Source organism: Physeter macrocephalus, chromosome 18 (assembly GCF_002837175.3).
Source record: "Physeter macrocephalus isolate SW-GA chromosome 18, ASM283717v5, whole genome shotgun sequence".
Taxonomy (NCBI): Eukaryota; Metazoa; Chordata; class Mammalia; order Artiodactyla; family Physeteridae; genus Physeter; species Physeter macrocephalus.
This window is the reverse complement of record NC_041231.1, coordinates 50,678,566-50,701,069: the sequence shown is the minus strand read 5'-3', so window position 1 is coordinate 50,701,069 and position 22,504 is coordinate 50,678,566. Positions and strand designations below refer to the sequence as shown.

Genomic DNA, 22,504 nt, shown 5'->3' with positions numbered 1-22,504 from the left:
AAAAAGGTGGACCTAAAATAAATTCTCCTCCCCTTGAGTGTAGGCTGGATTGAATGACTTGTTTATCTCCAATAAATAGAGCAGAAATGATGCAAAACTTTGGACACTAGATTGTTAGATATCAATTTTCATGGTCCCTTGCATTTCTGGAAGTTCTGAGAGCAGAGACACTGATTACCCTACCCCTTGTTCCAGATTTCAAGGATGTTTAATATAGTGGACAACCTTGAAAGACAAAGATAGTTTCTCCTTCAGGAGCAAAAGACAGGTTTGCTTACAGCCTTACAAGGTGGAGATAGCGTTTCCATCTGAAGAGCAAAGGGGCAGGTATGTTTATCAGCCATTATAAAAGATTATGGTTCCTAAGTTCAGGATTCCTCTCATGTAATGGAACCCACTGCATGTGCAGATATCCATCTGGGCCCAAGTGTGGGACTTGGGAGCAAGAGGAAGAGATACAAATATGCAGATAATCATGCTGCTTGCTGTGCCACGAGTAATAAAGTCCTGTCTCCAACCCAGGAGGTCTTATGTCTTATGCCAGGATCCGTGAAACTATGGCAGGCTGACTTACAGCCTGCAAATAGGGTGGAATCTCAGAGCCTTCACAGTTCTTGATGTAGGGTCACAAAAGGCACTGTAGCTTCCTCCTTGCGTTCTCTCTCCTGTATCACTCACTCTGAGAGAAGTTAGCTGTTGTGTCAGGAAGACACTTAAGGAACCTATGGAGGGGCCCATATGGTGAGGAGCTGAGGCTTCCTGCCAACAGGCACGAGGAGCCAGCTGGGAAATGGATTCTCCGGCCGCAGTGAAGCCATCAAGTAGGCGACTGCAGGTCCTGACCACATCCTGAGTCCAATGACATGAGAGACCCCGAGCCACAACCGTCTGGCTAAGCTACTCTAAAATTCCTGACCCATAGAAACTAAGAAAATACTTGCTATTTTAAGCCACTAAGCTTTGGGATAACTTATACACTGTAATAGATAACTAACAGAATATTCAGTCTGAGGATCTGGTTTCTAACACCAGTAAACTGAAGCAAAATTCTTATTAAGAAACGCCAAAACAGGAGTCCCATGAGATCCTTCTATTACAAGTTTCCTAGATAAAGCTGACAAGAAATTGGAGTGGTGTAAAACTAAATTTTGGGATTTTGAACAAAATTATCTGAAGGGATGCCACTCTGGTCCAACAGCTACATTATAATATTTATGCATTTATAACAACATTTTAAAATATTGAAACTAGGCTGATGGCTTTATTTTGAACAGGATTCTTGACTGAACCTAATAAATTATCATATATTTCCCTTTTAGACCTGGTTCTTAGATCTTTTGTGTTGACCAAAAAGATAACTTTTAGGTACCTAACTAAAAACCACCAGTACACGAGAAAGGTCCACACCTAAAAAAGACCCATCTCTTTGAACACCTAAACAAGATCTTTGAAATTGTTAAAATGTTTATTGAAAGGTACTAACTTGTTTGGATTTAAACCTCAAATAGGTCAAATCCTTTCTCAATATAAATGCTACCAAAGTTAGTCAATACACACATGCACAAATATATAAATATATATATATGCAGTATATAAATATATAACTGTTTATATATATATATGTTTATATATATACAAATAAATAAAACATTTACATCCTAGGGCAAGTGTAGGGAGCCATGATCTGCTTTCAGGATGCAGTCAGAAGTTATTTCAACCAACCTTTTTAAAACTATCTGCAGCATCTGTGTAGAAGTTCCAGGACTCTGAATACTACTAGCATTAGATACCATGAAGATTTCAATAGCTAAAAGCATTTCAATCTCAGACAAATAGGAAGGAATCAGTAGAAGTTTTCGGTATAAATTTCCCTCCAATGGTGGGTAGCAACCCAATGAAAGAGCACCTGAAAGTCAAGTACAGATCAAACTTTACTAAAACCCCAGCAGGTGAAAACCTAGACTTCCAAAATATCCACAGGTGATAATTACTTTTGTTTCAGAATAATTCTTCACATTAGAAGCAGATTTATTGCATAAATTATATGGTAGTGAGCTTATCCTAGTACGATTGAGATCATTCTTTGTAAAACGGTTTTGAAACATTAAACATGAAGTGAGAAATTTAAAATAAACAAACCCTGAAAAGAACTTTTGAGCCTCATTGTAGCAAATGTCCATTTATTTTAAGCCACAGTCAACACAACAGAATTTCAGAATAACTAAAAAACCAGAATAGCTACTTGGGTTTTGTTTTAATGGGATCTGGGTCTAATAGCAACTACATATAGTTATTATATACATAATATTATATATAATTATATATATAACTACCTATCTTGAATTATGAGTCCAAAATGTAGAAAGAAAATAGAAATTATAATTTGAAGATTTTACTTTCTATCACATAGCTTTATAGTATTTTTGAGTGTACTTATTTATAGTGCTGTTAAAGTTTGTGCAATAAATATTTGCTGTTCCTACAAATGTCTGGCATTGTGCTAAACACTAGATATAAAAATGAGTAAGGGGCTTCCCTGGTGGCGCAGTGGTTGCGCGTCCGCCTGCCGATGCAGGGGAACCGGGTTCGCGCCCTGGTCTGGGAGGATCCCACATGCCGCGGAGCGGCTGGGCCCGTGAGCCATGGCCGCTGAGCCTGCGCGTCCGGAGCCTGTGCTCCGCAACGGGAGAGGCCGCAGCAGAGGGAGGCCCGCATACCACAAAAAAAAAAAAAAAAAAAAAAAAAATGAGTAAGATACATTTCCATCATGTAGGTGCTCAGTGTGTTGTTCTCCAATTCATGTTGTAAAAATTTTGCTTTTCCAAAGAACAGATTCAACTTTTAAACTGTTTAGGTGCTTATTACAAGTGATATACAGGGAAATCCCCTATACCTCAGTCCAGGACATCCAAATTGTATATAGGCAATATTATATTGTTGTCTTTTACTGAAACCAATTTAAATCTGTGTGTAGAATTTGTTTAAAATGTTTTATTAAGTTAAATTTCTTCAATAAATCTTTCTAATATGGATGATGATGACTAATCTTTGAGGACCTACTATATGCCAGGTACCTGTGCTAAACACATACGTTTTATCTAATTTTAACCTGACAGTTTACTACCTTTGCAATTAGGTACAACAACTCCCATATTATAGATGGGGGGCTTTGGGTAAGCGCCCTGGCTTTCTGACTCCAGATTTTGGAATCTTAACCACTAGGAAGTCCCACCTTCCTAGATCACTGCCAGGACCAACAAACTATTGACTCGGTAACATTCCTAAATATTGGCAGGTATAATTTACATGCATACCTGTTCTACTTCTGAGCAGAAGAGGAAAACAAAAGCCAACAAACTAAGTAGAAATTTACTAATATTATGTTTTCCCCTAAAATCAAACATGAAAAGAAAAATACTCCTATTTGGTTTTAGCGGGGAAAGTAAGGAAAACATATACTAATAACATCTTCCCTTCCCGACTTTTCAGTTCTGACAGAAAAGCCGTATTTTTAGGACTAGGTAGAACATCAGGAGCATCAGGAAGGCAATTTTGCTGTCCCTGGACAATTTCCTTCTGAATAGTTAGGGAACACAAGCAAAGCCAACAAGAAAGTAAAAGGATAACTCCTGGAATAGAAGAAAAATTGAATTCATATATCTGACATGGGACTTGCATGTAGAGTGCGTGTATACATATATGAATACTATGTATTTATATGTACCCTCACACATACTTAACACACTCAACAAGAAAAACGCCTCAATTTTAAAAAGTACAAAGAAAAAAATGGGCAAAGGATTGAATAGACGTTTCTCTACAAAGATATACAAATGGCTAATAAGCATGTGAAAAGATGCTCAACATCATTAGTCATTAGGAAGATGCAAATCAAAACCTCAGTGAAGTATCACTTTATATCCACCAGGAAGGCTAAAATAAAAAACTCAGTGAGGATGTGAAGAAACTAGAAATTCCATACATGGCTGGTGGGAATATAAATGTAAAACAGATAGCTTCTCTGGAAAACAGTTTGGCAGTTCCTCAAAATGCTAGACATAGATTTACCATACGAGCCATCAAATCTGCTCCAAAGAGAAATGAAAACCATACATCCACACAAAAACTTGCATGTGAATGTTCAGAGCAGTGTTACTTATAATAGTCAGAAAGTGCAAACAAAGCAAATGTCCATTAATTGATGGATGGACAAATTCTGTACAATGGAATATTATTCAGTAATTAGAAAGGAAAGAAATAATGATATAGGCTACAACATGGACAAACCTTGAAAACATTATGTGAAGTATAAGAAGCCAGTCACAAAAAACTACAAATTGAATGATTCCATTTATGTGAAATGCCCAGAATAGGCAAATCCACACAGACAGATTAATTGTTGTCTAGGACTGGGTTGGGTGGGAAACATACATGGAATGGGGAGTGAATATAAATGTGTTCAGCGTTTCTTTTTCCAGAGGTGTTGAAGATGTTCTAAAATTAGATTGTGGTGCACAACTCTGTGGATAAAATAAAAATAAATGCACTGTAGGGACCTCCCTGGTGGTCCAGTGGTTAAGAATCCACCTGTCAATGCAGGGGACACGGGTTTGAGCCCTGGTCCAGGAAGATCCCACATGCCGCGGAGCAACTAAGCCCGTGTGCCACAACTACTGAGCCTGCGCTCTAGTGCCCATGAGCCGCAAAAACTGAGCCCGTGTGCCACAACTACTGCTCAACCAAGAGTAGCCCCCAGTCGCTGCAACTAGAGAAAGCCCACGTGCAGCAATGAAGACACAGCACAACCAAAAATAAATAAAAATGCACTGTACACTTCACATGTGTAAATTTTATGGTATGTGAAATTATCTCAATAAAGCTGTAAAAAATAGTAAAGAAAAAAGCAAAACAAAGGCACTGGCACTACAGCCTTAACAGTGCCTTGATGAAAAATTAACTGTAAGCTCAGAAACAAATATGTGCTACTAGATGTGATTATAAGGCACTGAAAGGCTTTCCTAGCGTGTTAATCTGTGTGTGAAGATAGATCCAAAGACAGTTCCACTGATATTTTAAAAGTCAACACTGTCAGGAAATGAGATGTTCTGAAGACTGATCAGTGACTGTAAATTACTCACTTCATTTTATAACTCAGGTACATTAAAAACAAAACAAAACAAAAATACTCTTTACCCTATAACCTCACTTGCATAAGTCCTGGAGGTTTCACTACATATGAAATTAAGCATAGAAGTGTTAATAAGCTAATAAGAAAGGTACTGAGAATTGTACTCAGGCATTAAATGCTTTAACACATCGCTTAAAAAAGTCTTTAAAGCTAAATTATTACCAGAGTTGAAAGAATCTGGGGGAATGGGGAGTGACTCAATGCATATGGGGTTTCTTTTCGGCCTGATGAAAATGTTCTAAAATTGATTGTGGTGATGGTTGCACAACTCTGTAAATACACTAAAACCATTGAACTGTACATGTTTAAATGGGTGAACTGTGTGGCATTTAAATTATATCTCAATAAAGCTGTCAACTGAAAATTTTTTTAATGATTAAGTTTAGCTGTTTTAATACAAAATTTTATTTTCAACTAAATAACAGAAAGATTCATAGAAATCTCATTTATATGTTTCCAAGTTAACACGCTATTCCTGCGGCATATAAATGCCTTCTGATGGCATTTTTCCCAAATTGCACAATTATTTGAAAAAAATACCTCATTAACATCAATTCTAAAAACTAAAATCAAGAAGTTATAGCAAATAGTACATATATACTTTGTGGTGTGATTTCTAGCAGTCTGCAGGGAAATAGTATAAGGAGTTGAAACATAACCACAAAATTGAAATTAGGTGTTATGAACAAATAATTCCACCTTGCCTCTAAATTTCTGATCATCCTTTTATAAAAATTCTGCTTTCAAAACGTTTTATTGTAACCTACAATAAGAAATACATTTTACATAATGCCCTAGCACACATATAAGAATACATGTAACTGAAATGAAAATTTGAGTTATAATATGTAATCTTACTACCTGTAATGCACACTAATAGTTTCTTTCCCATTTCACTGGGAAAAAAAAGTTACCACTTGCTGAACTGATCACAGCTGGGAACATGAAAACACTTCCAAGTTCAGAGAGGTTTTTGTTGGTGTAGGATGGCTGGGATGTTTGACACATTTGGCACAGTGGTGACACAGAGTAGGTACTCAAATGTTTGTCATATAGTTGATAGTGGTAGAAATGGAAATTTAAGACAAATTATTGCATGAAGGCAGAAAAGAATTCCTTTCTAGATCTAGATTCTACACAGAATTGTTTCCTAATTAAAATACTTGCAAGGAGATTGGGACTAGAGAAAGTATTCATTTTCTAGGCTTACTTGTTAGAGAGGAACAGTTGTAAACATTACTAGGAGCCATGTGAAAAACTGTTATATATCATGTTGCATTGTAATGACACCCTCTGTACTTCCTATGTGCCTGTTATAACATATTCTAACCAAAAAGATCAGGGATATACCAGGGATACATATGTATTCCTTAAGCTTCATTCTACCAATTGGTTTACTCCTATATATTTATAAAATATGCCAAACTGGTTCAAATTCTGTCATTTATTTCCTTTTCATATCCTCCCGTGGACATGTCAATATAGAAAGAAATAAAAATATAGCAAATAGAAATGAGAAATAACAGGTTTCAAAAGAGCACAAATCTATGTAGACCACTATTTTTCAATGTGTATCAACTGCTCTTTTTACATATTTAATGCCCCGCCATGAATATTATACATAGATTTCAGGTTAGAAAATCAAATTCAAAACCAATATATCAAAATTTAAAATTCTAAAATGTAACTTACTTTTGTAGTGGGCTCTGGCTTTGAGCCATAAACAACTTCTTCCTAAAGAAGTAATTAATCTTCTAAGAAAGGAAACATCAATAGGGATGCTCTTTGAAATCATGAATTCTGCTACGGAGGATGATATACCAAGACTGTTGCTTTCTATACAGGCATCTAGAAGTTTATTAAAAAGAAGGCTATACTGTGAGACCTCCACAGTTTCTGAAAAGAAAAAAATCATTGATATAGTGAAACTGATCTATCTTCTCTCAAACTTCTCTCTTACTCCTTTCCCCTCTGTTCTCCTTGGCCCCTTCCTACCTGCCATAAGAGTGAGAGTCACCAAAATGCAATCATCTTACATACTAAGTCAACAAACAAACAAAAAATTCAACAAAAGCAAAACAGTTCATTCACTTTGTAATGGAGAATGTGAAAGGAATATGATTTCAGAGGCTACATTAACACCTCTGTCCATGGTCCTCATGTGTGCCTGCATCTGCACGTTTCTGTTTGCATTCTATCTACAGTGCAGACCTCAGACTTGTTTTTCCCACGACTAAAAATAAATCATCCACTCATAAATATTCACTCTCAAATTAAAAACAAAAAACAAAACCTCCTTTCTTGGGTATGTCTACTCCTTTCTGCTTTTCACTTAGAAGAAAGTGAAGTCACCTTGGATACTTCCAACTCTTTTATCCCCTATATTCAGTCAGGTGGGTCTATGACCTAGACTCTAGGTCTTTATCACTTTAGGATTTTTTAGTGGTCTAGGCGTTATCAGGAAATTTATCTCCTAACCTTTAGTCTCTTTCTAAACATTACCACCAGAGGAACTTTCCTAAAACACCAACTCCATTATGTCACACCCTGGCGCCAAAACTCTAGTGACCCCTTACTACACATAGAGAAGAAATTCCTTTAGCCTGCCATTCAAGGTCTTACTATTATACTTTGTTTCATTATCACGATAACTGTATATCAAAAGCCAGTTCTACAGCAGCCATTGTACCAGGGATACCAGGATAAAGAAAACAATTGCCTTTAAGGAGCTTACTATCTAGAGGGAGAATCAGATAAGAATGTTAATGACAATACAGTGTCTCAGTGGAATACATGGGAAAATGGAGAGTGATAAAGCACTGAGGGGAGGCCTCAAGTTAACGTTTTCATTAAACATTAACCCACCACTCTGAACCCATTGCTCAGCTCATTCCTGACCCAAAGCTTTTGCTGTTTCCCTTCACACGGACTCTCTCTTGCTACCGACATATGACTTGCAGGCATTCAAGAGCACTGCCTGCCATTGCCCACACTGGCATTCTCTTTCTCTGAACCCATCATCTGCTTAATTTCCTCCATTTATTCCATGTTTTCCTATGTTCCAAGGTAATGGAAACTATGTTCTATGTTTGTTAAGTGATAAAAGAAAAGGTATTCTTTATTATGCCAATGCAAAAAATTATTTTAAGGTACAGTATAAAGCTTGCTGGGGGCACTTAACATTGATTGCTGATGACTTGACAGAGGTTAGAAAAGGAATGATGAAATGCTCCTTGTAGGAACTGCTGACAAAAGATAAGCATCTCTGGGTTTTTTTCTTTCTTTTTTTTTAAACCATCAGGAAAGCATATTCAATTTGCAGAGAACACAGTTTACAAAAAAGATCATTAAAAATATATGCTGGAATATAAAATTCAACCAAAACAGGTGGAGAACTGTTTCTTATTAAATACCAGATGGGCCAGAGATAATTAAGCTAGACTTTTTAAAAAACATACCTTGAGAATTTTGAAAACCTGGTAGATTTTGCAGAACTTCAAACGTCTGTCTGTAAAGACTCTTCGCTAAAATTTCACGTGCAATTGTACAGAGCAGATTATGCCGATTGAGCACATCCAGTCTATCACAAGGCCACAGTGGTGTACTGATGACCCACTCTGACTCTTACAAAAAGAAAAAGTACAAGTACTTTACACCATGAAAATTACATTTAACAGTGTAATCACAACAAATGTTTTTAAGTATCTTTTGGAGAAAGTGGAAAAACTTAAATATGTGTACTCAGAAAGATAACCATAGCTCAAATTTATTAGAAACAACTTATATAGTGATGATCATCATCCTAAGAAGATGCAACTAATGACCATTTTGTTATTTTTACCTTTTCACTAATTCTTCATTTTTCTAAATGTACCAATCAGTTGTTGATTCTGAAGTTAATGATTATTTTTATATGACAAAATGTTCAGATTATGAGTATACATTATAAGGTAAAATATTGTTTGTATAGACAAATTAAACAATTTCACAGTAAAGAATACATAATTTAATTAGTTTTGGTATTCTTGGGGAGCAGCTTTCCCCCACAATATTTGCCTATTTAAAAATTTTTAAATAAAATACTTGCTATGTACAGAGGAATATCTAACATATGGAAGTTACAAAAGCATAATAATAAAAAGAATCCTTAGGTAACCAACACACAGCTTAAAGAAATGAGAATATTACCTATAATGCTGAAATTCCTTAATTTCTGCCCTGATTTTCACATTGAGAAAAACAATGGGAGACTGTAGTATAGAACACGGAGGTGTTAACATGTTAGAAATGTCAGCATTTTACCATTTACCTAATTCCCTCAATCATTATACACATAATGAGACACATAATGAAACGCTGTCATGTAACATTCAAATCACACTCCTGTGTTCTTTTTCAACTGGAGTAAGAGCAGGAGTCAATCCTTTTCTTTTGTGGCCTTCCCAGCACAGTAGATACAGAAAGTATTAAAGAAAGATTTGATAATTCAAGCATACAATGCCAAAATAAAGTCTTAAGTATCGAGTAGAAAACTTTAAAGCAGGAGCTTGTTTTTAAATTACTAGAGCTCACTTGACTGGTTGACTTGATTTATACTACCTACGAGGCAGTGTTTTACAAATATTAGTGCTTTAAAATTATTAACTCATTTAGACAGATACCTTCATTAATTTACTCCTAAATTGATTAAATCAATAATGAAGAGAAATACTAATATTAAAAAACAGACCAAGAATGTGAACTGGTAATTCACAAAAAAATATGTACAAATAGAAATAAAAAGAAAAATAGTTAAATTTTCTAGTAAGCAATTAAATTCATAACAAACCAGTGAATATCACTTTTATCCTGTCAAACTAACAAAGAGATAAGAAAAATAATAATGAATTTGGCAAGGCTGTTTCATAATATGCATCTTGAAATGCTGGCAAGATGACTATAATTATTACAACACTTCTAAAGGTAAAGAGTACTTCTGTATTCTATTCACAGAGGTAACACCTGGGATGGAATGTTCGGAATAGCCAGATTAGGATTTGCATAAACTGAAGTGCGCCAGTCTGCCTGGTAACTAAAAAACATAAAATTGAGCACTAACATCTGGACTGTTTATGTGCACCTGTGATCCCTAACAGGACAATGACTGTATAGACAATACCTATGCAATTGTTCTCTAAGGATTTTCTCACAAAGGGAGGCTTTCTAATAAACTCAAAATAACTTGCTGCAAATCTGAATGGCAACAAGGGCAAATTTGCCAACGTTTATCAAAAAGCTTTAAAGTGCCCTTACCTTTACCCAGCAATTCCATCAGAATTTATCCTAAGGGCGTAATTAAGATTTAGCAGGGATGTTTAGCAGGGATTTTGTTTATCATAGAAATTTAAAAACCAGCTAGTTCAAGAAAAGTGGACTCATGGACATACCTATTTATCTGCGTTTATCTATATTTGTTTATAAGATGGAAAACTATGCAGCCCATTAAGTGATGTTGTAGAGGAATATTCCCTTTCACAGAAAGATGTCCACAGAAAGACTGTTGCCTGATGAAAATGAAAGGTACTAAAGTGTCTGTATAGTAACACTATAGTGTTATTTATAACACTGGGTGGGTGGCTGAACAAGGATTTTTTGTCATCAGTTTTGCTTATCCACCCCTTATTTCTCTATTTCTCTATAGAAATTTCTCTGTATTTCATTATAGAGAAATAAGAAGGGGTGGATAAGCAAAACATATTATTAAATCGTAATAACCATGTATTACTTATAAAAAGGCAATAAAAGTTATTTTAAAATTCAAGAGCAGTTTCTCAATAAATAGCATATATAAATTTTTTTTTTACAAAATTTGTATTCTAGAATGTTAAGACATTTATTTTCAGCCTCCAAACCTTAATTATAAAATTATAGTTTTCAGGTTTTTTGTTTGTTTTTTAATGCTGGTAAGGGTATAAGGCAAGGTAGGCATTTGTTGTTCATTTGCCAGGACACAAGGTACCAATGCTGAAAAAGAGTTTAAAATGTGAAAGTGAAAATGTTTAAGGCCCAAACAATAGAGCAGGGGTCCCCAACCCATGGGCTGCGGACCGGTACTGGGCCGCACAGCAAGAAGTGAGCGGCACGCAAGCGAGCAAAGCTTCATCTGCCGCACCCCATCGTTGGCATTACCATCCCCCCACCCGACCCCGCCCCCCCACCGTGGAAAAATTGTCTTCCATGAAACCAGTCCGTGGTGCCAGAAAGGTTGGGGACTGCTGCATAATGGCTGCCACCCATTAAATAAAAATGTATAAAATATTCTATTTCTCAAATATGAGTAAGTGTATGTAAACCCCTTCTTTAAAAAGTTTAGTAGGTAATAAATGTACGTTTTTAAAAGGAAAAAATATAGAAAACATATGTAACAAGTTAATATGCCTCTCACCCCTGTCCTCCAAGCAATTCTTCTTCCCAGAAGCACCCATTATTACTAGTTTCTTGCGCATCCTTCTGCAAGTATTTTAAGGGTATAAAGCAAGTATGTATGTATCCATTTTATTTTTTTACGGAAGTGGTAGCATACTGTGTACACCGTTCAGCACATTCCTTTTTTCACTTGGTAGTAAATCCTGGAGATCATTCCAATGAGTATTTGCAGCTCTACGTCATTCTATTCCATCATACGGCTGTCACACAGTTTCACTAACTGGTACACCCTTAACAGACACTTAAGTTATCTGGAATTCTTTGTTATCATTGTTGATAGTTTAAAAAAGAGATTCCATATAACTTACAGTGCATACCCCTGTATACAGATATAAATGTGTTTGTAGGACAAATTCTTAGAAATGGAGTTAATAGATTAAAGGAAATATGCATTACTAAATTTTGACAGATATTTTGTCAAAAAGCCCCTAAAGACAATATATGTGAAGGCTCATTTCTCTATACCCTCACGAAAAGCATATCACAAAACTTTAATCTTTGCTGGTCTGACAGGTGTTTAGGATTTTAATGTTTATTTTTCTTAATACAAGTGAGATCAAGCCATTTGTATTTCCTTTCTTGAGAGTGGCCTGTTCACTGCAGAACCCTTTGAAGAACAAAAAAATTCTGGGGACAACTTAACATACTTCTGTGGGCCCTTTTTTTTCAAAGAAAGAAAATTTTACTTATGAAAAATGACTTTCAATTGGAATGGTCACTGCAAAAGAAAATCCTGTGTTTATAACTGATAGAATTTAAAAAGATAATCTCAAAATTGAAACAAAATTGTAAAAAATTTTTTTTTTTTTTTTTGTGGTATGTGGGCCTCCCTCTGTTGTGGCCTCTCCCGTTGCGGAGCACAGGCTCCGAACGCGCAGGCTCAGCGGCCATGGCTCACGGGCCCAGCCGCTCCGCGGCATGTGGGATCCTCCCAGACCGGGGCGCGAACCCGGTTCCCCTGCATCGGCAAGCGGACGCGCAACCACTGCGCCACCAGGGAAGCCCCAAAATTGTAAAAATTTTAAATCTCCATAGACCACTCCACACCCCTCCCACAAACCGTCCCCCCAGTCTCTAGTTTGAGAAAGACTGGTTTTGCCAGAAACTTTTAGGCAGAAGATTATCCACGCCCATTTTTACCAACTATTTTACCCTTTCCATTTCTTGCCACATTTTTTCTTTCTCACAGAGCTTGTGAGCTCTGGCTTGCATTTTGCTACTTCCTATTTTTATAAACATTCTATTTTGTATTTGTATTTTGTGTGGTATCTTTCTATTTTGATTAATCTTCCCGTCCTAGGAAACCTCACTGGTTACATTTGTTAAGTTGAAGAAAACCTTTTCCAACAGGCTTTTCATGACAAAGTCTAATCACAACCTCTATATTCCATAAGCCCTCAGCACTGAACAAATACGGTGTTTTATGTATATATGAATATGTATGCATGCTAGTTTTGTGTGTTAGTGTAAAAGTTTTCTATTTTATTTACTTGTGCGTTTATTCCATCTTCCACCTAAACTGAGATTCTCGAAGTTTCTTCATTCTTATCTATCCCATTTTATCAAATAAAATCTGCTTGATGGTCCAAGTAGCCAAAGCTACATTAGATGCTGTGCTACTACTGTGCTCTCTAAATTTTATTTACCTCATGCCAAACTAACCTTAGTTGCTTCTGCTGGCTTAATTTCATCGTAATTTCTGTTAGATGATTTGACTTACTAGGGGAAATAATCTTTATTGTTTTGGTTTGGAGCCATGGTTGTCGGCACATGCAAAGATAGAGTTATGCAGACTGCAATCAGGATTTCCCTGTCTCAGAAGCTGAAGCTTGGGCTCTGAAGCTGGACTGTCTGGGATTAAATCCGGCCTCCACTCCTTACTTGTTATGTCATTTGGGGCAAGCTGCTTACTGTCTCTGACAACATTTTCTTATCAATAATATGGGGATTGTAATAATTCCAAATTCATAGGGTTTCTATGAAGATTAATTGGGATAATCAGGTAAAGCATCTATACAGTGCTTAGGCCAAAGTAAGAACTAACTTTTCAGCAAAGGTTCACACAGTTTCTTCTTTAAAGCTAGGTTAACATTCTCCTTTCCTTTTATATAACAACCTTTCCTACTCACATGATCACTAGGGGTTTAGACCAAATTATCACCCGCAATTCAATATCAACTTGAGATAACTACAAAACCAAGAATTTATAACAAGCTTAACAAATTATTTCATGCTGGCATATATCAGAACTTACCCCTTAATACCCAAATGGCACCATCTAGGCTTCCACTTTTTAGAAAAATTTCTGCTGCAATATTCACAATTTGACATCTCGGTGCTAACTTCGAGGGCCCTGTAAGTCCTTTCAAACTTGTAAAATGTATTTTTAATTCATATAGTTTATCTAAGACCTTCCTTCCCTAGAGTTAAAAAAAAAAAGACAAAAAAACCCATTGAGTATCAATCATTAAGAGTATTATAGAGGTACAAAGTCACTGATAATTATATAGAAGCCAATTAATTATGCGATTTGAATAATTATAGACTGATGGTTGTCAAACTGCTCCAAGACTCTCTCCTTTAAGCCCTTTCCTGCTCAGCCACAGAGATGGAAAGGGAAGGGGAGCACGAAGGGCTTTGTCTCATTAACCACGCCCAGCACTGGGCCCCCTTTCATCGGTTCTCCTTTCATCTGTTTTATGCACTGTGCCTCCTCTAAAGATTTCATTTGGCAAAAGGATTTCAGCCTTAATGTGGAAAGCTACCCATGATATGTTTTTGCTCTTCTTCTGTTGATCACCCTGAGATCCAGGAGGGAAAGTCAATGAAGAGGAGATTATTTCATATGAAATTTAGATAAAGAATGATAGTGAAAAAAAAAGGGGGATAAAATTGTTGTCTGAAAATTGTTTTATTGAGTCAATAGGCTAATTATTTCACATTGTCTACATAAAGGCTGTCTCTAGAGTGGACATCAGAAATTGGATATGTGTTATTATTTTATACCAGGGTCAGCAAAATTTTTCCATTAAAAGCCAGACAGTAAATGCTTTAGGCTTTGCAGGTGACATTTGGTCAGCTGCATATTATTTTTGGTTGTTTTTAAATGTCTAAATCTTTAAAAATGTAAAAAACATTCTTAGCTCATGAGCTGTATAAAAACAGGTTGTGGGCCAGATTTGGCTTTTGGTTTTCAGACTATTGTTTTATATTATATTACATGCTATTTTGAGTCAGATGCATATTATGATGTCAAAGTACTTTCAATCTGACTGTATAAATGAGTGCATTTTTCAAGGATACCTTAAGTTTAATTTCAGTGGTTTTACTTTTATGTTCAAAATGGAATGTTTCATTAAAAAATTCATGCTAAGTAAGATAATAAAATACTCATTCTAAATAAGATAGTTAACATTTAAAATTAAAATACAGGCATTGGGACTTCCCTGGCGGTACAGTGGTTAAGACTCCGTGCTTCCACTGCAGGGGGCACGGGTTCAATCCATGGTCTGGGAACTAAGATCCCACATGCCGCACAGCACGGCCAGGAAAAAAAAAAAAAGAAAAGAAAAGGGCACTAATTCACCAACCACTTATGTCCTAAATAAAAATAACCAAATAGAGGGGACTTCCCTGGCGGTCCAGTGGTTAGGACTTCGCCTTCCAAGGCAGGGGGTGTGGGTTTGATTCCTGGTTGGGGAGCTAAGACCCCACATGCCTCACGGCCAAAAAAACCAAAATAAAACAGAAGCAATATTGTAACAAATTCAATAAAGACTTTAAAAATGTTCCCTATCAAAAATAAATCTTTAAAAAGAAACCAAATAAAATTAAAACATACTCTAAAATTTCAGCAAATCAGTCTGAGTTTTAAAAAAGGGTCTTCTAACTAGGTAGTCCTCAAATTCTCAAGCATTAAATACCCAAGAAATTAATGCTATGATAGACTTTAAGCTATAATGTGAGAGCGGAGCCAAGGTACATTTTGCCCATCCCAGGCCTAACACACAGTAAGTGCTAAACCGCTTAGAAGACGTTGGAGACTGGAGACCTTCTGTACAATGATTATTTTAAAATTATTTTCTTTTAAAAAAAAATTCATGAATTTTGTATGTGTACCTGAGTGACCATGTCCTTAAATATTATTTCAATTGTGAAATAACCTCTTTATAAAAAGAAGGAAGGAATAAAAGATACATTTTAATAGTTGATTGAATAGTAACCCCACTCTCAACTATCTTACTCTCCCCATCCCTCAGCACTTTGCTCCCTATTTTGGATTTTTTTTCTGTCCTTTACTTTACTTAACTTTATTGAATCTGTAACCCCACCACCACCTCAGGGAAATCTAAACAATGATAGTACAATATGGTCTAGAATTACCACACCACTTCTATGGTGAGCTAAGCCTCAAAGGTAGACATGAAGATATATGGTATACAGTATTCCAGGGCATCCTAAGAAGTGATTTTAAAAGAGTTCTGTTAATTGTTAGTATCTCGGGTTCATCTTAAGAGAGAGCTTCCAAAATTATAATACTACCAATACTCAGGAGCTGGCAAAATAAATTCTGAATTGAAAGGTGCTTCAAATAAATACGATATTTAGCACAGCTTCCTAAGTGTTCCTTATACTGAGATTCTTCACAGTGGTCATAGAAATTCTTCTCATGCCACCTCCTTTCCATATTTGCCTAATATACCACCTAACAATTCACTTATTGTGTAAGTTTCAATTTGCCACCCATAATGATTATTAGCAAATTTTTAGCAAATTAGCAAATTATTAGCAAATTTTCAAGGTTAACCTATATTCTGCTCAAAAATTTTAAACTAACACTCTATATACCAAGCCAAAATAAAATTTAGTGAAGTACCTTGGACCACTGCAACAGCTTGTGGTAGAAGTACATAGCACTGATTCCGATTCTTCCCAGCAAAGTTTTATCTACTTCACTGTTTAGTGGATCTTTGCTAACTAAAACACAAAGTAGGTATATGGAAGAAAGTGAAATAGTCACTTAGAATGATGGAAAAGGCAAATTTAATATGGAATTAGTGATATTACCTCAAAGACCAGGTATCGGCAAACTACAGCCCATGGGCCAAATCTGGCCTGCGGCCTGTTTTTGTACAGCCTGTGAGCTTCTAAGAATGGTTTTTATTTTTAAAGGGTTGTTTGAAAAGAAAACCGTGTGACACAGATTATATGCCGTGCGTGCAAGGTCTAAAATCTGGTCCTTTACAGAGTTTGCCGACCCTGACAGAGAATATAGCAGTGAAGAGCTGATGTAAAAAGAAAGGTCTCAAAAATATACGAATTTTGTTGACGTGGCAATAGTGAAGATAGTAAAAACTTAATGATTCAAAAATTCAGATGCTCCACTACAATTTCTTAGCAATAGTTTTACCAAGCTGAATGAAAAGAAAAATAAGAACATGAAACATCTGATATTCTATTGACCTTTTATCATTATAATCTAATTTAACAATAAATAGATGGAAAAATTTACAAAAAGAAGGAAAAGTATCTAAAAACTGCAGTGTTAACTTATCCCCAACATGGAGACTATTAAGAGCTTTATATGTTATGAACATTGTACCAGTCAATCCATCAATCAATAATAAAGAACACTGTATCACCCTAACACACAATACTCAGACGAAAACAGTGACAATTACCTGTTTCAGCGAATTCACAAAATGGAACACCTGGTCTCTCTTCTTTACAGTCTTTTGTTAATGTTTCAGTAATACAAGCACAAAATCTCTGGAAATCTGCAAATTTTTCACAGCCCAGTTTTATGTTAATGTATAAATTTCCCAATTTGGTCCAGTCACCTTTTCCTTTATAATGCTATGAGAATTATTAAAAACAAAACAAAAAATGCAAGTTGTCATTTATGCAAACGTATTATGGGGTAGGCACATGCAGGCATTAGATATACAGAAATTAATAAGACAATCTCTGCAAACCTTATAAACTTACTGACAGCGTTACAACAGCAGTAACATGTTACTGTACAATTTGCTTTTCTGTCCATAGCAATGCCTCTATAAGTTCCAGATGTCAACATACACTTGTTATAATTATCTAGATCCTAATGTACTGAATGATGTCACCCCCAAACCTGAACTACACAGTGGAGATAGATTTAAGGAAAACAGATATTAGTAGCATGATTTGAGCTACTTCCACAGCAATACACTATTTTATTACTTTTAGAGATTGTATTTTACAGTTAGTTGGCCATTTATGATTTGCAGCCCACACATAATTTTGGGCATTACATTTCTTCTACAAAAGGCGCTACAAAGTAAATTTCAGTAAACTTACTATCTTCCTATTATTTTCAATTCTAAACTAAGAAAGTTTCCCATGCCAACAAAAAATTGTTTCAAGGATATAAATTCTAATTTAGACTAGATCAACAATTCCTAGAATGAGTACAAAAATGATCTTAAATTTAAAAGTACAGTCATCCTGAAAGTCCTCTATTTCTTATTCAGACTTTAAATGCTTGGAGAGTGTACAATGACCTTGGCTTTACCCTGTCATGTCACATACCGCAGCCACCTATGGATCTCGACAAGAAAGCCAAATCATTTGTGCATTGAGGGAATCTGCCTAGTGACAAGAATTAAAGGCTAAGCTATAGATTATTACAGCTTAACATAAGTTAATTTTAAACTGACCTATTTCTAGAATTATTTTTAGAACAGTTCACAACTCTAGAAATTAAGTTTGCATTTCAAAGTATTAACTTGCAAAAAATTAAACTTCTTTTCCTTCTTTTCTCTGTGTAACATACGCATTGTAAAACTTTTCTAAAACTGGGTTACTATCCAAAGTTTCTTTGTTGTTATTGGTTTTCGGAGATCCCAGAAATTTATTTAAGAGATAAGCAACATACCTCTATTTCATTCAAGGCTGACTCTAAATCACACTTCCAGTTCTTTATAAACTGCCTCATCTGTAACCTTTAACAATAAAGAAGGGTTAATTATGTTCATCACCCAAAAAGTCAATATTGCTCCTAATTCATTTGTTCTATAATTTATACCTAAGAGACTGGAGAAAGAGAGAGTAATATACTATAAAAATTATTCAGCGCTGAAGAAAATGGCAACTGCACAGATACCTAACTTATACTATTTCCTCCTAAACCACAGGCAACAGGGAGGAAAAAGCAAATTCCACATGAAATCATACATTCATCCTAACTTGAAGACAGAGAATGTCAAAACTTTAAAATAATTGTGAATAAAAAGAGAAAAAAAATTAAATCTCAGCACTTGATCTCTACTGCTCCCACTTTACTCTCACTGGTCCATAAGGATTTGTGGCAAGCAAACACTGACCAAAACAAAACGAAGCAAACAAACAAAAATACTTGTAGGGGAGAACCAAAAAGGGAAACTACCAGAGGGACCTAACATTGATCAGGAACTACCATTACGAAGACAAAGTCCACACTAAATTTGAAAATGCTAAGAAAAAAACTGTCTGGGTATATTAGAACACAAACCACACAGAAGGAACTTAGAAGTTTTGTATGACTTAAAGAAAGCAATCTGTGAAATGTATAGCTAGCTAGCTTCTGGGAAAGAAAAAAAGACAAAAATGAAAGGAGAAGCACACTGGCAACTGGGAAGAGGAGAAGAAGAAAAGGAGAAAAGAGGAGGGTTCCATTAAACTAAGAATACAGTGTGACAGCCAACTATGGGGTCAATTTTGGTAATTAGTCCTGATGCTTTATAAATTATTCCAGAGCATTAAAAAGGAAGGACAAATCCCTAATTTTTATCCATTCATCTGTCAATGGTCATTTAGGTTGCTTCCATGTCTTGGCTATTGTAAATGGTGCTGCTATGAACACTGGGGTGCATGTAACTTTTTGAATTACAGTTTTTGTATTTTCTGGATATATGCCCAGGGATGGGATTGCTCGATCATACGGCGACTCTTTTCAGCTTTTTAAGGAATCTCCATACTGTTCACCATAGTGGCTGTACCAATTTACATTCCTACCAACAGTGTAGGAAGGTTCCCTTTTCTCCACACCCTCTCCAGCATTTATTATTTGTAGACTTTTTGATGATGGCCATTCTGACCAGTGTGAGGTGATACCTCATTGTAATTTTGATTTGCATTTCTCTAATAATTAGCAATGTTGAGCATCTTTTCAGGTTGGCCAACTGTATGTCTCCTTCGGAGAAATGTCTATTTAGGTCTTCTGCCCATTTTTTGATTGGGTTGTTTGGTTTTTTGATATTGAGTTGTATGAGCTGTTTATATATTTTGGAAATTAAGCCCTTGTTGGTCGCATCGTTTACAAATATTTTCTCCCAGTCTGTAGGTTGTCTTTTGTTTTGTTTATGGCTTCCTTTGCTGTACAAACGCTTTTAAGTTTCATTAGGCCCCATTTGTTTATTTTCGCTTTTATTTCTTTTGCCTGGGGAGACTGATCTAAGAAAATATTGCTATGTTTCATGTCAGAAAATGTTTTGCCTATGTTCTCTTCTAGGATTTTTATGGTGTCATTATACCTAGGTCTTTAAACCATTTTGAGTTTATTTTTGTATATGGTGTGAGGTAATATTCTAACTTTACTGATTTAAATACATGAAGTTGTCCAGCTTTCCCAGCACCACTTGTTGAAATGACTGTCTTTTCTCCATTGACTATTCTTGCCGCCTTTGTTGAAAATTAACTGATTAACTGTGTGTGGGTTTATTTCTGGGCTCTCTATTCTGTTCCATTGATCAACATGTCTGTTTTTGTGTCAGTACCAAATAGTTTTGATTACTGTGGCTTTGTAGTATTGTCTGAAGTGTGGGAGGGCTCTGCCTCCAGCTTCGTTCTTTTTCCTCTGGATTGCTTTGGGAATTCTGGGTCTTTTGCGATTCTATATAAATTTTAGGATTATTTGTTCTAGTTCTGTGAAAAATGTCATGGGTATTTGATACGGATACCATTAAATCTGTAGATTGCTCTGGGTAGGATGGTCATTTTAACAATATTAATTCTTCCAATCCAAGAGCAGTAGCATTGTTTTAAATTGCAAAATATTGGGGACAACTTAAATACCCATCACTGATTGAATAACCTAAAGTATATCCATAAAATGGAGTACTTTGCATTGTTTAAAAGATGACGAATTTCTCTATGGACTGGTTTAGATTGATTTCCAGGATATACTGTCTGAGTGAAAAAAAGCAAATTTAAAAAAAGAGTATTCATTATTTTCTACACTATATGTAATAAAGAAGTAGATATAAGAAAATACATACACATCTGCTCATTATAAGAGTATAACACCAGAAACTGAAAGACTGGTTACCTCCAGTATGTAGGTAGAAAAGGGGTAGAGAGAAGGACGAAATGGAAACGGTGGAGCAGGAGTAAGCCGGAGCAACATTTCTCATTGCATCTTTTTAGTACAGCATTGACTGTTAGAACAGACAGCAATTTTTCACATACGTCCCTAAATAATTCAAACCAACTAGGATGTGGGATAACTGAAAATATAATACAAACAGTAATAAATAAAACTAAATGGTCTACAAATGAATAACCACATTGAATGGGCATAGGGGAAAAAAAAGAACTAAACAAAGTAACTTAGGAAGCAATATTTTGGCTGAATACTATAATAACCTTATACAAAAAATGTACTAAATTTTTTTCCCACAGAGGTATGGGTTAGCAGTTCTGAAACTACTTTTTGTGGATCGTAAGACTGAATAAATGAGCAAATATATTGTAGAAAATGAGAGTCAGGTTTCTCACTGTTGGAGAAAGAATTTATAAATATGAAAAAGGGAAGGCTAAGATGAACCTGTAGTGCTGGATTAGAATCAAGCTATCAGTATGCACTCATGTTTTTTGTAATACACACAAAAATAGAGAAATAAATATATATATATTTTGTGTGTGTATGTATGTTGTGTATACATACATATATTTCCTAGCCCTGCCCACTGAGAAGACCTGGCTGCAATGATACTCTAGCATCTAGCAGCAATGAACACATTCAGGTCTTGGTTTTTTTGTTGTTGTTGTTTTGGTTTTTTTTTTTTTTTTTTTTTTTTTTGCAGTACACGGGCCTCTCACCATTGTGGCCTCTCCCGTTGCGGAGCACAGGCTCCGGACACGCAGGCTCAGCGGCCATGGCTCACGGGCCCAGCCGCTCCGCAGCGTGCAGGATCCTCCCGGACCGGGGCACGAACCCGTGTCCCCTGCATCAGCAGGCGGGCTCTCAACCACTGTGCCACCAGTGAAGCCCCAGGTCTTGGTTTTGAAATACCATTCTCTAATAAAAGGAACCAGAGCTCCTTGGAGAAATGGTTGCTGCCAATGTTGGAGCAGGGAAAAGAGAAGATGAGACTTAACTTTGTGGCTTCAAATAACAAGAAAGTGGTAGAAAAATGAAAAAAAAATGATGAAAGGATGTAGGAACAAACCTGAAGGAATTCCCAAAGGTCAAATTTGGAACAATTTGAGCAACAAAATAAATAACTATATTATTAGATTATAAATAACCCATAGAATAAAATAAATAGCCATGAGCTCACACTGACATAAATTTTGAATAAGTAAATAAATGGAGAAGGGACAGCTCTTCGTTACTGAAAAATTCCAATTAATAAATGTAGAAAAGGGAGGGACTTCCCTGGTGGTGCAGTGGTTAAGACTCCACACTCCCAATGCAGGGGGCCTGGGTTCGACCTCTGGTCAGGGAACTAGATTCCACACGCATGCTGCAACTAAGAGTTCGCATGCCACAACTAAGGAGCTGGTGAGATGCAACTAAGGAGCCCACCTGCCACAACTAAGACCTGGTGTGAC

At 36.0% G+C, this 22,504-nt stretch overlaps 1 protein-coding gene across 1 annotated transcript in view; it reads right to left on the bottom strand.

The window, feature by feature from the left end:
• The window catches only part of TOPAZ1 (testis and ovary specific TOPAZ 1), a 67,800-nt gene that overhangs the window by 1,704 nt on the left and 43,592 nt on the right, over window positions 1-22,504 (bottom strand). Inside the window, exons 13-19 of the mRNA XM_007129321.3 lie at window positions 18,567-18,633; window positions 17,335-17,509; window positions 16,530-16,630; window positions 13,908-14,073; window positions 8,647-8,811; window positions 6,881-7,084; window positions 1,723-1,906 (exon numbers count right to left, since the gene is read on the bottom strand). Coding sequence (XP_007129383.2) covers window positions 1,723-1,906; window positions 6,881-7,084; window positions 8,647-8,811; window positions 13,908-14,073; window positions 16,530-16,630; window positions 17,335-17,509; window positions 18,567-18,633 — 1,062 coding nt within the window. The remainder of the gene's footprint in view (window positions 1-1,722; window positions 1,907-6,880; window positions 7,085-8,646; window positions 8,812-13,907; window positions 14,074-16,529; window positions 16,631-17,334; window positions 17,510-18,566; window positions 18,634-22,504) is intronic.